Raw genomic sequence first — 16,976 nt, forward strand, 5'->3', positions numbered from 1 at the left:
CAGGGGCTGCGGCTCAGGTGGCTGCTGGGGCTGACGGGCCCAGTCTGCGCCCCCGGGTGGCCCCCGAGCCGCGCCCGCAGGACCGAGCCCCGCGTCCGCTTACCTTGGAGACGCAGCGATTGCACCGGCGGCGCCTCAGTGACTCCGCAGCGCCCGACCCGGCGCTCAGCGGAGCGCTCCCGCCGCTGCCGCGCGCCAGCCCCGCCCCGGCCCGCCCCTGGCCCCCAGAGTCCCGCGCCTGCCCCCACCCCTGCGCTCCTTGGCATCCCCGTCCCTGCCGCCCCACCCGGCAAGGGAAACGCGCGGTGCGCCCCGAGCCGTCTGCCTTACAAGGCCGGTTCCGCGTAGGCCCCGCCGGCCACCGGGTATCCGCTCAGCGGAGGGCAATTACTGAAAACTGACTCACAGCTAATGATGTGATCCACGCACAGTGTCCCGTTATGTTTCCTGGGCTCCTGAGAAAATCACTACAAATGGGTTGAACAACAGAGGTTCCCTCCTAAGGCTTAGGAGGCCAGAAGTCCCACATCAAGGCCTGTGCGCTCAGGAGGTTCCCATCTCTTCCAGCTTCTGTGGCTCCAGGTGGTCCTGGGCGGTGGCCGCATGGCTCCCCCTCCGCCCCTGTCCTCACGGGGCCTCCTTCCCAGAGTTTGTGTCTGTCTCCTCCTTTGCTTATCAGGACACCTGTCACTGGATTTAAGGGCCACTAGGATAAGCTGGGATAATCTCAAAATCTTTAATGGAATTACATCTACAAAGACCCTATTTTAAAGGTCTTACTCTGAGGTTCTGGGTCGATGTGAATTTTTTGGGTGGGGGGCACTACCCCGCAACACCAAAGCTTTTCCCAGCTCCACCTGTGGCGCCGCGCCAGTGACCAGCAGCGTTCACCGAGGCGCCTGCCTGCGGCTGTTTCCACGGCTTTCTGCACAGGTTCTGTGTCCGCAGTTGGGAGCACCAGGCCAGGCAGCTGTCACATAGGAGGAGGCCGGCTCTCAGGGACAAGCCCCTGCTGCCCAGCACCCTCGCCCACCCTGCCTGGATTTGGCGTTGGGTTTTGTGGGCAGAGGTTCAGGCTGACAGTGGAGGTTGGGCAAGGCAGACACAGCGTGGTGGGTAGCACTGGAAGCCCTGGGCGGAAGCGATGGTGGAAGACGCTGGGCCATCCAGGTCTGCAGTGGGAGACCAGGACAGGAGCCCAGATCCGCTGGGAGGCCCCATGCTGAAGATGGAAGCACAGGGAGTAGGGGGTGGAATGGACTCCTGGGGACAGACAGCAGCATACCTGAAAAGGCCTCTGATGCCAAATGTGGCGATGCCAGGTCCCAGCAGCTGAGGTGGAGCCGCTCCCACCAGGCCTGCAGCTGGACCTGTCAGGCGTCCACCCACCCCTGGCAGCTGAATGTCCTTTGATGGCCTATGGGCTGAGCAGCTTCTTTGGGCCCCGTGGGGGTGTGGCCCATAACAGGTGAGCAGTCACGGCCCCTTGAGAACCCTAAGCAGCTCCTTTGTGGGTCCTGGGCTGGGGACAAGCTACAGCCTGGGTGCATGGGGCCTGAGGGGGTGGTCAGTGTGACGCCTGTCACTGAAGGAACGAGGTGCCTGCCTGGGTGTGGGGCCTGGGAAGGCTGATGGGGGTGTTGAAGTCGTTCCCACAGGTCATTGGCAGCTTAGGTAAAATGTCTGCGGGGATGTGGGTGTGCACGTGTGTGTGTGCACATGCATGCGTGTGTTTGTGTATTCCTGTGTGTGAATGTGCACCTGTAGGTGTGAGTATGCATGCTGGTGTATGTATGTTGGTATGTGCTCAGCTGTATATGTTGAGCTGTGTGTGTCTATTTGTGTGTCTCTGTGTGTTTGCACGAGTGTGTGTCTGCATGTGCCTGTGTATGAATGTGTGTTTGCACCTGTATGTCCACCTGCCTGTGTGCCTGTGTGTGCTTGTGTGCACATGCCCGTGTCTGTTTGCGTGTGTGTGTGCATGTGCCTGTGTGTGCCTGTGCCCGTGTCTTTCTGTGTGTGCATGTGTTATGTGTTTGCACCTGTGTGTGTGCACGTGCCTTGTGTGTTTGGGCTATGATTGCATCTGGTTATATTGTTTAAAGAAGCCAAGTTCAATTTTGAGGTTGGAATTGCTGTGGAACATGGAATGAAAGTGCAGGTTCTGGGTCTTGCTGCCAGGGAGCGACCCTGGCTCCACTATCACACACCTGTGACCCAGAGAAGGGCATTTGAGCCTTGTGGCCTCACTGTTGCCACTGGTCAGATGCTGATGAGGAGGGGAAGCCACATGGGGGGTGTTCAGCCCTAGGCAGAGCTGGTTGGAGCACATTCTTAATATGCCAGCCATTGCTACCTCAGTTCCACAGCCGATGCTAGGGAAGAAGGATGCGGGGACACGGCAACAGGACAGTGTGCTGGGCAGAAAAGATGTGGACGGGAGCCCATGCCTGGCAGAGACACGGAGGACCAGAGAGAGGATGGCGTCGCAGAGCTGAGGGCCGCAGAGAAGGGGGGCGCTTGTGTCTGCAGTGGAGAGGACACACCCCAGCTGGCCGGGGCAGGGGCGGAGGCCCTGGGTGTGGCTGTCAGAGGCAGTGGGCAGTGAGCTCTGTGAAGCCGAGATGGCTCCAAGCAGACCACACGAAGCCTGGTTCGCTTCTGTCCCTGCAGTTGTTTTCTCCGCTGCCAGAAGTGGCTTCACTCGTGTGGATGCCCTGCACTCAGCCCAGGACTAGATGGATTCACAGCCAGATTCTACCAAACATATGAAGAACTAAAACCAATCCTTCTGAAACTATTCCAAGAAATTGAAGAGGGAGGATATCTCTCTTTTCTATGAGGCCAGTATCACCCTGAGACCAAAACCAGACACAGACAGAACAAAAAAAGAAAACTCCAGATCAATATCCCTGTGAATATAGACGTAAAAATCCTCAACAGAATACCACAAAATAGAACCCGACAGCACATCAAAACGATACTGCATCCTGATCAGGTGGGATTTATCCCAGGGATGCAAATCAATAAATGAGACGTGGCACATGAACAGAATTAAGGATAAAAACCAAATGATCATCTAAATAGATGCTTTTGATCGAATTCAGCCTCCCTTCATGGTAAAAATTCTCAACAAACTAGAAGGAACATGCATCAACATAATAAAAGCCTTACATGACAAATCCACAGCCAACATCATACTTAACAGTGAAAAGTTGAAAGTATTCCCTCTAAGAATTGGTATAAGACCCGGATGCCCACTTTCAGCACTCTTATGCAACATAGTACTGAAAGTCCTGGCCAGAGCAATCAGGCAAGACAAAGAAATAAAGGGAATGCAGGGAATGCAAATTGGAGAAGGAGCCCAAACTCTCCCTTTCTGTTGGTGAAATGATATTCTGTATAGAAAACTCTAAAGACTTGTATTAGTCCATTTTCCCACTGCTGGTAAAGGCATGCCCGAGACTGGGTAATTTATAAACAAAAAGAGGTTTAATGGACTCACAGTTCCACATGGCTGGGGAGGCCTCACAATCATGGTGGAAGGCAAAAGGCAGATCTTACATGTCAGCAGGCAAGAGACAGAATGAAGGCCAAGTGAAAGGGGCTTCCCCTTATAAAACCATCAGATCTTGTGAGACTTATTCACTACCATGAGAGCAGTATGGTGAAAGCTGCCCCCATGATTCAATTATCTCCTACCAGATCCCTCCCACAACACATGGGAATTATGGCAGCTAGAATTCAAGATGAGAGTTGGGTGGGGATACTGCCAAACCGTATTAAGACTCCACCAAAAAACTCTTAGATTTGATAAATAAATTCAGTAACATTTAAGGATACAAAATTAATGTACAGAAATCAATAGCATTCTTATACACCAATAACAATCTGGCCAAGAACCAAATCAGGAAGGTAATCTCATTTATTATAGCTACAAAAAATTACCTAGATATATATTTAACCAAGGAAGTGAAAGATCGTTATAAGGAGAACTACAACACGCTGATGAAATAAGTAATATATGACACAAACAAATGGAAAAGGATCCCATGCTCATGGATTGAAAGAATCAATATTGTTAAAAATCATCATACTGTTCAAAGGAATCAACAGACCTAACACAATCTCTATCAAATTAGAAAAAAAATCCTAAAATTTACATGGAACCCCAAAACAGCCCAACTCGCCAAAGCAATCCAAAGCTAAAAGAACAAAGTTGGAGGCATCACATCACCTGACTTCAAATTATACTACAAGGGTACGGTAACCAAAACAGCATGGCAGTAGTACCAACACAGACATATAGATTAATGGAACAGAATAGAGGACTCAGAAATGAAGACACAAAGTCCATAAAAATATACACTAAGGAAATGACACCCGTTTCAATAAATGGTGCTGGGAAGACTGGATTGGCATATGCAGAAGAATGAAACTGGACCAACACCTCTCACCATATACGAATGTTAACTCAAGATGGATTGAAGATCTAAACGTAAGACCAAAATCTACAAAAATCCTAGAAGAAAACTTAGGAAAAATTCTTCTGAACATTGACCTAGGCAAATAATTTATGACCAAGTCCTCAAAGCAATTGCAACAAAAACAAAAACAGACAAATGGAACTTAAACTTCTGCACAGCAAAAGAAACTATCAACAGGGTAAATATACAACCTGCAGAATGGGAAAATAGTTGCAAACTATGCATCTGACAAAGGGCTAATATCCAGAATCTACAAGGAAGTCAAACCAAATAACCCCATTAAAAAGTGGGCAAAGGATATGAACAGACATTTTTCCAAAGAAGACACAAAAGTGGTCAAAAAACATGAAAAAATGCTCATCACTAATTATCAGAGAAAGGCAAATTAAAATCACAATGCGATACCATCTTAGACCAATCAGAATGGCTATTATTAAAGCCTAAAAACAAGAGATTTTAGTGAAGATGTGGAGAAAGGGGAATGCTACTGGGAATGTAAATCAGTATAATCTTTCTGGAAAACAGTATGGAGATTTCTCAAAGAACTAAAAATAGAACCACTATTTGGTTCAGCAACTCTACCACTTGGTATATACCCAAAGGGAGAGACTTAATTATATGAAAAACCACCTGCACTTGTATGTTTATCACAACACTATTCACAACAGAAAAGATAATGGATCAACCTAAGCATCCATCAGTGGAGGACCGGTTAAAGAAAATGTAGCATATATACACAAGGTAATACTACCCATTCATAATAAAGAATGAAATCATATCTTTTGAGCAACATGGATAGAGGCCATTATCCTGAGTGAAATAACTCAGAAACAAAAAGTCAAATACCACATGTTCTCACATATAAGTGGGAGCTAAACAATGTGTACACATGGACATATAGAGTGGAATAATAAGACACTGAACACTCCAAAAGGTGCGAGGGTGGAAGGGGGTGAGAGTTGAAAAATTATTCAGTACAATGTTCACTATTCAGGCGATGGGTAAACTAAAAGCCCAGATGTCACCACTATGCAATATATGCATGGAAGAAATCTGCACTTCTACCCCTTACATCTATAAACACTTTAAAACTCTGTTCTTAAATAACTGCATCTCAGAATGAGATTTTGTCTTATCTGCATCCCCGAATAAGATTTACCTAGGTGTGGATTCCTTCTTTTTATTTATGCAGCTTGTCATAATTAACTCATCATATACCTGTGGATTTGTGTCTTTTGTCAGTTCTGTGAAATCCTCAGGAATACTGATAGGACTCCAGAAATATCCAACACCAGAGAAGGCATCAATTTTTGACATCCAATCAGAAATATTAGGCATACAAACAAGTGGGAAAATAGGAGCCGTAAGGAGACCAATTAGTCTATTAAAACGGATCCAGAACAGACACAAAGGCATTAAAACAATATCAAAACTGTATTCCACATATTGTAAAAGCTAATTTGAGGCATGGAAGATATAACAACACTCTGGATCACTGTTCTAGAGGTGGAAGCTACAATGTATAAAATAAGAACTGCACTGCATGGGATTAATGGCAGATTAGATGTTAAAGAAGAAAAGATTATTCATTGTGAAACCATAGTAATATGAACTATCTGAAATGAAACCAAAAGAGGATTAAAAAAAATTAAGCCAAATAATCTGTAATCTGTGGGACAACTTCAAGTGGCTTAATATATGTTTAATATATATGTTTAATTGAAGTCCCTGAAGGAGAGAAGAAAACATGAGTAATGAGGGTAGTGCATTAAAAAGGATGTTTGGAAAAATAATGACAACATTTTTTTCCAAATTTAATGTTAACTATAAACCTACAGATGCAAGAAGTTCAATGCACCTCAAGCACAAGTACCATTGAATAAAATTATATCATGTCTCATTATAATCAAATTGCTCAATCCCAGTGATAAATAGAAATTTTAAAAGCAGACAGGAAAAACTGTCAAAGTATGTAAAGGGAAACACTGGTCCATCCCATAGAAGTTATTTGAGACTTGTTGAGGCTAGTAAGCCGTGTTTTGGGCAATATTCCTTGTGTGCCTAAGGAGAATGCATATTTTCTATTAATAATAAATGAGCTTCCAGTTCCACAGATGCCCCATAAATCAAGCCTGTTAATGGTGTTGTCCAAATCTATATTTTTATTATTTTAAAAATATGGTTGACCTAACAGTGATTGAGAGTTGCATTGAAAACTTCCATAAGCGATAATTTTTTCTAAATTATTTCCTGTGGGCTCTGTGTTTGCTTTACACATTTTCCATCAATAAATACATCTTTTTTGACGTCCCATTAGTGTAGGATTGTTGGTGGTAAACTTGGCTTTTATTTACCTGAAAATATGATTAATTTGCTCTTTTTCCTACAAACAGTGTTGCTAGGTACATAATTCCAGGTCAAAAGTTGTTTTTTTTTTTTTTTTTTTTTTTTTTTGGTCACACTTTGTACATATTACTATTTATCTACTATTGTTACTATTAATACATCTGCTCTCTAATTGCTTTCCTTCTGTGGATGATTTGTTGTTTCTTTCTGGTTGTTTTTAAAGTTAGATTTTCTTTTGTGTTCCGCCTTACCCTACAATGTATCTAGGCCTGGATTTCTTATTTTCATTTGTGCAGTTTGTCATCAATTACTCATCATGAATACCTATGGATTCAGGTCTTTTGTCAGCAATTACCCGGGTTCAGTTATTTCTTTATAGCAATGCAACAATGGGTTCATTCAGAAAACTGGCACTGAGGAGCAGGACACTGCTCTAAAGATACCTGGAAATGTGGTAGCAGGTTTGGAACTGGGTAATGAGCAGAGGTTGGAAGACTTTGGAGGGCTCAAAAGAAGACAGAAAAGTGAGGGAAAGTTTGGAACTCAGTGACTTAACAAGTGGCTGGAACCAAAATGCAGATAGAAATATGGATAATGAAGGCCAGGCTGACAAGGTCTCAGATGAACAGGAGGAAGTTATTGCAAACTGGAGCAGAGGTCACCCTCCTGTGCCTTAGCAAAGAGCTTGGCTGCATTGTAATTGTGTCCTAGTGATCTGTGGAAGTCTGAACTTAAGAATGGTAACCTAGGGTGTCTGGAAGAAGACATTTCTAAGCAGCTAAACATTCAGAAGTGGCATGGCTGCTTCTAACAACCTATGATCAGATATGGGAGCAAAGGAATGACTTCAAGTTGGAATTTATACCTACAAGGAAAGCAGGGTGTAAAAGTTTGGAAATTTTGCAGCTTAGCCATGTGGTAGAGAAAGGAAAAAATGTTTTCAGGACAGGAATCCAAACAGGCTGCAAAGCAACCACTTATTAGAGAGATTTGCATGGCTAAAAGGGAGCCAAGTGCTAATATCCAAGACAATGGGAAAACGACCTTGAAGACATTTCAAAGATCTTTGCAGCAGCCCCTCCCATCACAGGCCCAGAGGCCAAGCAGAAAACAATGGCTTAATGGGCCAGGACTAGGGCCCTGATGCCCTGTGCAGCCTGGGGACACTGGTACCTGTATCCCAACTTCTTCAGGTGGTTCAGTGGTGGTTCAACAGTCTCCAGGTACAGCGTGGACTGCCGCTCTAGAGGGTAAGCCTTGGTGGCTTCCAAGTGGTGTGAAATCTGCAGGAACACAGAACGCAAGAGTGAAGGGGGATTGGTGGCTTCCCTCTAGATTACAGAGGATGTGTGGGAAAACCTGGCTGCCCAGGCAGAAGCCTGCTGCAGCAGCAGAGCCCTCACAGAGATACTCTATGAGGGCAATGCTGGGAGGAAATGTAGGGTTGGAGCCCACATAGAGTCCCCACCAGGGCACTGCCTAGTGGAGCTGTGGGTAGAGGGCTTCTGCCCTCCAGACCCCAGAATGTTTGATCTACTGGCAGCTTGCAGCCTCAGCCTGGAAAAGCCACAAGTATTCAACTCTAACCCATGAGATTGGCTGCAGGGGCCACAAGCTGCAAAGACACCGGGGTGGAGCTGTACAAGGCCTTGGGAGCCCACGCCTCACACCAGTGTGCCTCATGGAGTCAAAGGAGATTATTTTGGAACTTTAAGGTTTAATGTCTGCCCTGCTGAGTTTTGGACTTGCTTGGGGCCTATGGCCTCTTTACCCAGTACCTGTACCATTATTGTATCTATTGTATCTGAGAAGTAAATAACTTGTTTTCGATCTCACAGGCTCATAGGTGGAAGGAACTCATCTCCAGCGGAGACTTTGGACTTAGCATTTTGATTGAGTTGATCCTGGAATGAGTTGAGACTTTCAGGGACTACTGGGAAGGGATGATTGCATGTTGCAAGGTGATTTGGACATGAGATTTGAGGGACCAGAGGTGGAATAATATAGCTTGGATTTTTGTCCCCTCCAAGTCCCATGTTGAGATGTAATCCCCAGTGTTGGAGGTGGGGCCTGCTGGGAGGTGTTTGAATCATGGGAGCAGGTTCCTCATAAATAGTTTAGTGCCATCCCCTTGGTGATGAGTGAGTTCTTGCTCTGGTAGTTCACTTGAGATCTGGTCATTTAAAAATGTATGCCCGCCCCCCAACCCCACCACTCTCTCTTGCTCCTGCTCTCACTACATGATGTGTTGGTTCCCAACCTACCTTCTGCCACGATGGAAGCTTCCTGAGGCCTCACCAGAAGCCAAGCAGATACCAGCACCGTGCTTCCTGTACAGCCTGCAGGGCTGTGAGCCAGTTAAACCTGCTTTTAAAAATAAATTACCCAGCCTCAGGCATTTCTTTACAGAAACACGGACAGCCCAATGCATGTAGTAACTTATAGATATATTTAGAAAACTGATTATCTTTTAAAATATGACTGCAGACTAAATTGCAGAGTTCATTAAAATACAGAGGATGCCTGCAGTTCTCTGGTCTTCTCTTGACTCTTGTTGTCTACTAAGATAAGAAGTCTGGGCTAGGCTGAAGAACTCAGAATCCAGGTCTGGGGTTTCCCAGTACTGTGCTCCCATTTCTCAGTGCTGCACTCCATATCCCAGTACTGTGCTCCCATTTCCCAGTACTATGCTCCCATTTCCCAGTACTGTGCTCCCATTTCCCAATACTGTGCTCCCATTTCCCAGTACCGTGCTCCCATTGCCCAATACTGTGTGATCCCATTTCCCATTTCCTGTGTTCCCATTTCCCAGTACTGTGCTCCCATTTCCCAGTACTCTGTGCTCCCGTTTCCTAGTACTGTGTTCCTATTTCCCAATACCATGTGCTCCCATTTCCCAGTACTGTGCTCTCATTTCCCAGTATTATGGGCTCCCATTTCCCAGTACTATGCTCCCATTTCCCAATTCTTTGTGCTCCCATTGCCCAGTAATGTGCTCCCATTTCCTAGGACTGTGCTCCCATTTCTCACTACTGTGCTCCCATTTCTCACTACTGTGCTCCCATTTCTCAGTACTGTGCCCACAGGTGTGAGCCAACGTGCCCGGCCCATCAGCTCTTCTTGAGCAGCAAGAGGCCCTGCAGCTGGCTGGCTGGCTGGACAGCACAGTTAAGCAGGTGGCCGCATCTCTGCAGTTGCTGGCAGCCCATTGTCCTGGAGATGTAACCCCGCCTGCCAGGCTTGCTCTTCTTTGGTTGTGATGAAGATGATGACAGTGATGGATGCTGGGCTGTGAGGGTCCTGGTTCCTTCGAAGGACATACAGGGGCCTCTGAGATGATGGGCTCTGGCTGCTGGCCTGTGGCATGTGTAGGAGCAGGAGGCTTTGCAAGGCTCTGAGATGATGGGCTCTCGTTGCTGGACTGTAGCATGTGTAGGAGCAGAAGGCTTTGCAAGGTAGACTCTCCAGGCAGGACTTTGATGCAGGGTGAGGTTTCAGGGTGGAAGACCTGGATCACAGGGCACCTCCGCTTCTGCAGGACAAAACAAAGTCACTCTTTGAGCAGCCACCAGGGACGGAGCTCAGGTCTACTTGTGATGGAAACCCACCAGTGGCTTTTACCCTCTTCCCTGGAGAGGCAGGGCTGGCTTCCGGGAGGATCATCACCTTGGCTTAGCCCCACTCCCAGCTGGGTCTAGTGAGAGTCCTCCTGAGCAAGGCTCCTGCCCTCCCCATCCTTCCAGAAAGCTTAGAGATGAGTGCATCACCAACATAGGCCATTTTCTATTGTTCTTGGGAAATGCATCTTTTTGAAAGACAACCCATCTTTTATCACTAGATATTTTAAAAAACAGTTTTTGGCCTGGTGCGGTGGCTCACGCCTGTAATCCCAGCACTTTCGGAGGCCAAGGCGGGTGGATCACGAGGTCAGGAGATTGAGATCTTCCTGGCTAATATGGTGAAACCCCATATCTACTAAAAATACAAAAAAATTAGCCGGGCATGGTGGCGGGCACCTGTAGTCCCAGCTACTCGGGAGGCTGAGGCAAGAGAATGGCGTGACCCCAGGAGGTGGAGCTTGCAGTGAGCCGAGATCACACCACCGCACTTCAGCCTGGGTGACAGAGCGAGACTCTGTCTAAAAAGAAAAAAAAAAAAAGATTGTATATATTTTTTTTCTTAAAAAATACATATGTATGTATATAAATTTTTTCTTTAAGGCATTCATCAATTGAATAATGTTGTGTCTAGAATTTTATTTACCCTTCTTGGATTCACTGCACTTTATAAATCTGTGAGTTGGTGTCTTCTAACAATGTTGGCAAATTCTCAGCCAAATCTCCTTAAATACGACCTCTTCCCAATTTTCTCTCTTTTCTCTTTCTGGAACTCTAACTAAACATAACATAGTCTTCAAACTATATTCTCATTAATGTCTTTGACATTAATGTCTAATTTGTTGTCAAATCCATCCATCAAGTTAAAAAAAATCAGTGATATTTCTCATTTGTATTAGTTTTATTTGGTATTTTTCCAAATCTGCTTGATAATTTAAAAAACAGTTTTCTGTTCCCTCCAGATATTTTTGAGTTTGTGTTTTCTTTCTTTATGTTTTGGTCGGACAAATTCAATATCTGAAGTATTTGTGTGTCTGTTTCTACTATGGTTTCTGTTGCTTCTCACTCATAGTGCTTTGTTTTCACATGTGGTGAGTTATTTTTCATTGAGAGTTGCTCATTTGCTTGTAGTTTTATTTGTAAGAAATCTTTGAGCCTTAGGATGAAGGTTTGTTACTCATAAGGAATGATGCTTGGCCCCTGGGAATGATCAGTGCAGAATCACTCTACATTAAACTCTCAGCTTGGGGAGTTTCAGTCACTCACCTCGCACACAGTTAGGGACAACCTGTTGCTCCAAATACTCGGCAGTGTTTTTTCTTTCTTTCAGCTCTAGGGCTCGAGATGACTGATCACTCCTGATTTCTTTGCGGGTGGAGAAGTGAGTTGCTTCTACTTTGCCACTGCAATGAGGGTACCGCCATCTGGGGGTGCCAACTTTAAGAGATTACTGATTGGCTTGCCATTTTGGCTGTGCTCTCAGCTTGATCTTCTCTTTCTAACTCTTGTAAAGCTGAAAATGAAGTTCACCAGGTTTCCCAAACGCCCTCGGGGCAAAGGCCAGCTGCACTCCCCACTGGGTTTCTCTCTGGGTTCCTCTGTGCTTTCAACCCTAGCCTTAGAATTCCTTATGTCGCCTCAGTTCATTGATGCCTTTAAGAATACTTACCCTCACACTCACATGGACGTGGACACACACGCGCACACACCCCCTAACTTCTCGCACTCACATGGACACGGACACGCACACGCGCACACACACAACCCTAACTTCCTCGGACACGCACGCACACACACAACCCCCTAACTTCCTCAGTTTTCAGAGCATTCTCCGATCCTTGTAAGTGACTTGCCACATGACTAGAACCTCAGGCTTCATATCACTACCTTCTTTCTTTCCCCTCCCTTTTCCCTTTATGCCATCAGTCTGTATTCCACGATCTTTAAAATCTACCTTAAGTCCTTTCTGGGATTATGTAAAAATCAGACAACTCTCTTAGCCACCATCTCCTTTTCTAGAGATAGGAGTGACTGACTCCTACCCACAGGCACTTGGAGAAGGGGAAGGTATATACTGAAGATGTGTTTCATGTGGGCTGCAGTAATTCACAACTGTAAGATGTTATCACAGCCAACATCTGCTGTTTAAAACTTTAGAGGTGAATATTTTTTTTTTTAATGAGGCTAAATCATTTCAGAAGCACTCCAGGAAGACCAGTTGCTTTAGAAATGATTTAGCCTCATTCAAACATAATGCAAACGATAAAGAACATGCAATTATCAGTACCTTCAGCAGACAAGCTGTGGTTGGCTGAGTTTGAGCTTCTATAAAACACACTGAATCATCTTGTTTCAATCACTAATCAAGCTCTGCCATGGGAACTTGCTGTTTGCTATGGTTTGGACATCTGACCCTTCCAAACCTTATGTTGAAATTTGATCTCCAGTGTTGGAGATGGGGCCTCACAGGAGGTGTTTGTGTCATGGGGTGGACCCCTTATGAAGAGAGTAAAGCCCTCCCTCTGAAGGGAGTGAGTTCAGCTCCAGCAGTTCTTGCTCTAACCAACCCATGGGCTCTTGTTGAAAAGGGCCTGGAGCCTCCTCCACCCCTTTGCCTCCCCTCTCTCCATGTGATCTCTGCACATGTCAGCTCCCTTCACCTTCTGCTGTTGGCGGAAGAAGACTGAGACCATCACCGCATACACAGCTCAATCTTGAACTTTTCAGTCATCAGAATCACAAGCCAAATACACTTTTTTTCTTTACAAATTACCCAGGTTCAAGTGTCTCTTTGTAGTAACACCAATGGACAAAGACATCGCTTGTGTCCATCAATGTTAGCCACTGTTGCTCACGGCAGGGAGTCCATGGCTCCATTTGATGCTCACATGGAAGGATGTCCACAGCAGCTGTCAGTTGTTTGCAGATGATTTGCAAGTTGACGCTTCAGCCAAGTGTCCAGCTCCACTTCTCGGGCTCTGCTACTCCTCAGCCGTTTCACTGTTGCACACAGAGGGAATGGTGGGAGAAGCACGTAGAATCAGGTGCTGTTCTGTAGACATCCTACATGAGCTCAAGTTGTAGCTTCTTAAGTTTGTCCTTCATATCACTGAGACAGTTTTTACAGCACCAGTTTACTTCATCTTTCCTTGATTTTAATTTTGCAATTTCATGGTCAGTTTCTTGCAATCTTTCCATATCTCATTCAGCTCCCCTTTGATCTCAGGGGATTTGTCTTCTCATCTCAGCTTGTCTCCAATTATGATTTTGGTCCTGCCTCATTAAGCCCCTGTGCTATGCATCTCTAACACTGTTTTTCTAGAGAACAATTTTCCTAGGTTTGCTGTCTCTCTGGGCTTTCCTGGTGATGTCTATTCCCAGTTCTGCAACATTTTCACAGGATATACACAGAACCATCAGTCCTGCCCTCTTGTCCTCTAGGGTGCTGGTCAGGGCTGTGCTGCTGGGAGACCTTGACCTTCCTCAGGGCTCCAAGGCACCCAGCCAGCTGCGGGAAGCTGGCGGGAGCACAGGAACCCTGAGGATCCCAGGGCTCTTGATGTTTTCCCCGATCACAGGACTTTTCTTGTATGGATCATGCCTTTGAGGATTCAGTGTGCCCTATACCCTTTTCCTGTCCAGCTGGTTTTTGCGAGGTGCTTCTCTGAAGCATTGTGAGACAGCAGGTACTGAATGGTAGAGTTCAGGGTGCAAAGGAGCTTGCCTTGCCTTGGAAAGCACAGGTAACAGCTTAGAGAAAGGGCTGAGGTCTCATTTTCAGATACAATCATGTCTCGTGTTTCTTAGCTGAGGGGATATAGAAGTGGAGGGACAGCATGCTCCTTTGTTTTCTTCTTTTTTTTTTTTTTTTTGACGGAGTCTTGCTGTGTCGCCCAGGCTGGAGTGCAGTGGCCGGATCTCAGCTCATTGCAAGCTCTGCCTCCCGGGTTTTTACGCCATTCTCCTGCCTCAGCCTCCCGAGTAGCTGGGACTACAGGCGCCCACCACCTCGCCCAGCTAGTTTTTTGTATTTTTTAGTAGAGACGGGGTTTCACCGTGTTAGCCAGGATGGTCTCGAACTCCTGACGTCATGATCCGCCCGTCTCGGCCTCCCAAAGTGCTGGGATTACAGGCTTGAGCCACCGCGCCCGGCCGCTCCTCTGTTTTCAAGTGCTCAGCTTCCTATTCTGATGGCAGAGCATGGCTGGATGGTTTGCCAACTCATGTGTATGCCTCATAGCAAATTCCTTTAGCCTTCTAGTGAGTAAACTTTCCCCCTGATTCTGGAAGTCAATGATCATTTGTTTCACAGTTAAATTTCGCTGCATTCTATGGATCGTCCTAAAGGTTTGAGCAGAAAGCTCGGATAGGTAGGGTCAGAGGCTTCTAATAGAAATCATCTTAAAATGGCAGGTGTTCATTATTTAAAGTTCTTAGATTAGTACAATTGGGTGAAAATAATTCTTAGTTTAGACTTAAAAGCAAATATGAAAATGAGCAGTCTACAATTTATACATTGTTTACTTCCTAGAAAATAAAGATGAATTGATATTTTCATACCTCGTCTGCCATGCACTACTTCTACAGACGGACACGTGGCTCACATTCTGGGGTTACTGTTGACATCAAGAGACAAGGAAACAGCAAGCATCCTAGCCCTTGAGTTTGCACTGGTGATTTTTTAAAGAAGATATTGCACTCTCTAGAGAACCAAACCTGGGCAGATTTCAACACGACCTGTACTGCCACATACCTTACCTGAATCTCAGGCTTCACTTTCAGCACTGTCGGTTTTCATGGGCTGTCTTCTTTCTTGTTGCGGCCTGTTTGCAGTATTCAGAAAGAGAAACAACAGAGAACGTGTGATGTAACATTTGTTATACTGCCGAAGTGGACAAAATGTGTCAACGAGAGTACAGTTTAGAGATGAGCTTGTGACGGGGGCAATCGCTTCACCTCTCTGAGTTTTGGAGCCTTCGTTTTTGTGAAGATGGTGATAAGACCGCACTGCTGGAAGAATGTTGCTTTCTTCTTCTGCATGTGTGCTGATACAGCGAGATAAAGCGTGTTTTCCCTGATCAATAAGAGGGTCTTGTGGTAGCCAAGGAGGCTGGTTTGGATTTCTAGCATGAAAAGTGGGGAAATATGGGCCCACAAGAGGTCATCCCATGCCTGGCACCTTCTCACAACTCTTGCTTGATTGTGGTGAGTTCTGGCTGTCAGGGAGCCTTAAGTGTTTTTACACCCACATCTTGGGTACAGGTGTTTTGCTCTCTGCCCTGATGCTATACTAGCGCAGCCAGCCAAGAACTTGACTGTTTATACGTGCTGGCCAGCTGGCAGGAGAAGTGACCGTGTTGCTGCCCAGACTCTGCAAAGGTTTGGAGTTCAGGCTTATCTTAACTTGCAATGCTGAATATGTCAGGAATTAGTGACCAGAAATGTGCAAAATCTTGCTTTGAACGTTTTTGAAAGACCCACAAGCAAAAAAGTCACTAGGATACTTCTAAATCAAAACAGCGTATCTATCACATGCTAAAGTCTTCCTTCTCTGATCCAATCCTTACTAATTACAATCAGGATATAAATGGATCCATAAATGAGTAAAGAGAGGACATCAAAGAAAAGCAAGAAGGGAAGCCTTTGTTGGATCAGAAATGATGACTCCTAGAAGGAAAGAATGCAAATGGAAGCCGATGCAGAAGGTTCGGTCAGGATGTGCTGCAGAACCTGGAAGAGCCCCCCAGGAATCGCCAGTGAGGAGCAGTGGATGCTCCGCTGGGCAGGGCTCGTGATGGGACAATTAGCTGGGGGACTTGCAGGCTGAGCAGCCAGGCAGTGACTGCTGCTGCAAAACTTCCCACACCATAGGCAACAACGGGAGTGTCTGCCACCAGATTATTGCAGTGGGCGCAGTAGTCTTGGTAGACACAGAAAAGTGTAAGGAAAAAAATGTACAGAAGGAAGTGACAGGACTCAATAAGCAAAGGAGAGCTAAGGTACCACCAAACTAATCCAAAAATTACTGAGGATAAAGAGAAAATAAAATATTAATTTGAAGTGAAAATAAAAGTATGACAAAGTATGATAGGTGAAATAGTGGAGGATTGTGAAATGAAGGTCGGTGGGGAAGAATGTAGATAATGTTGTAAAACTGTGTTTAAGTCTGTATATAAAAATGCAGAAGTAGTTTACCTAAGGACAAAATGGTATTGTAGGAAGCTATAGAGGCTGGTCCTTCCACTGGAACAACCATTGAGCTATAAAGAGTAATTGCAATGAATTATTTGGAAACTCTGGAACCTGGTCAGGCATCTATGGGAGAATGCTTGAAGAAAGGGGAAGCTGGGCCTGGAGCAGTGGCTCATGCTTGTAATCCCAGCACTTTGGGAGGCCGAGGTGGGCCGATCACGAGGTCAGGAGATCGAGACCATCTGGCTAATATGGTGAAACTCCATCTCTACTAAAAATACAAACAAAACAAACCAAAAAAATTAGCTAGGTGTGGTGGCAAGCGCCTGTAGTC

At 45.6% G+C, this 16,976-nt stretch overlaps 2 protein-coding genes across 25 annotated transcripts in view; both read right to left on the reverse strand.

Moving 5' to 3' along the window:
- The window catches only part of LOC135964414 (tubulin polymerization-promoting protein-like), an 89,224-nt gene extending 80,010 nt beyond the window's left edge, over window positions 1-9,214 (reverse strand). For 12 of the 14 annotated variants that reach the window (XM_073993083.1, XM_073993077.1, XM_065546049.2 and 9 more), the window contains exon 1: window positions 104-160. Coding sequence is in view for 1 of the 14 variants with exons in the window: in XM_073993082.1 (XP_073849183.1) it covers window positions 104-266 (163 nt within the window). In the remaining 13 variants the exon portion in view is untranslated. Of the gene's footprint in view, window positions 1-103; window positions 400-8,006; window positions 8,117-9,097 lie in introns of those variants that run through there. The other 2 variants (XM_073993072.1, XM_073993082.1) reach the window with 2 other exon arrangements.
- Window positions 9,215-9,267: 53 nt separating this feature from the next.
- ZDHHC11 (zDHHC palmitoyltransferase 11) overlaps window positions 9,268-16,976 on the reverse strand; it is a 125,488-nt gene continuing 117,779 nt past the window's right edge. For 7 of the 11 annotated variants that reach the window (XM_065546037.2, XM_073993051.1, XM_065546044.2 and 4 more), the window contains 2 exons: window positions 15,209-15,273; window positions 9,268-10,365 (listed from right to left, as the gene is read on the reverse strand). In XM_065546037.2, coding sequence (XP_065402109.1) covers window positions 15,216-15,273 — 58 coding nt within the window. In that variant the 3' untranslated portion in view covers window positions 9,268-10,365; window positions 15,209-15,215. Of the gene's footprint in view, window positions 10,366-12,363; window positions 13,451-15,203; window positions 15,274-16,976 lie in introns of those variants that run through there. The other 4 variants (XM_065546041.2, XM_045393454.3, XM_073993050.1 and 1 more) reach the window with 2 other exon arrangements.

This window comes from Macaca fascicularis, chromosome 6 (genome assembly GCF_037993035.2).
Source record: "Macaca fascicularis isolate 582-1 chromosome 6, T2T-MFA8v1.1".
Lineage (NCBI taxonomy): Eukaryota > Metazoa > Chordata > Mammalia > Primates > Cercopithecidae > Macaca > Macaca fascicularis.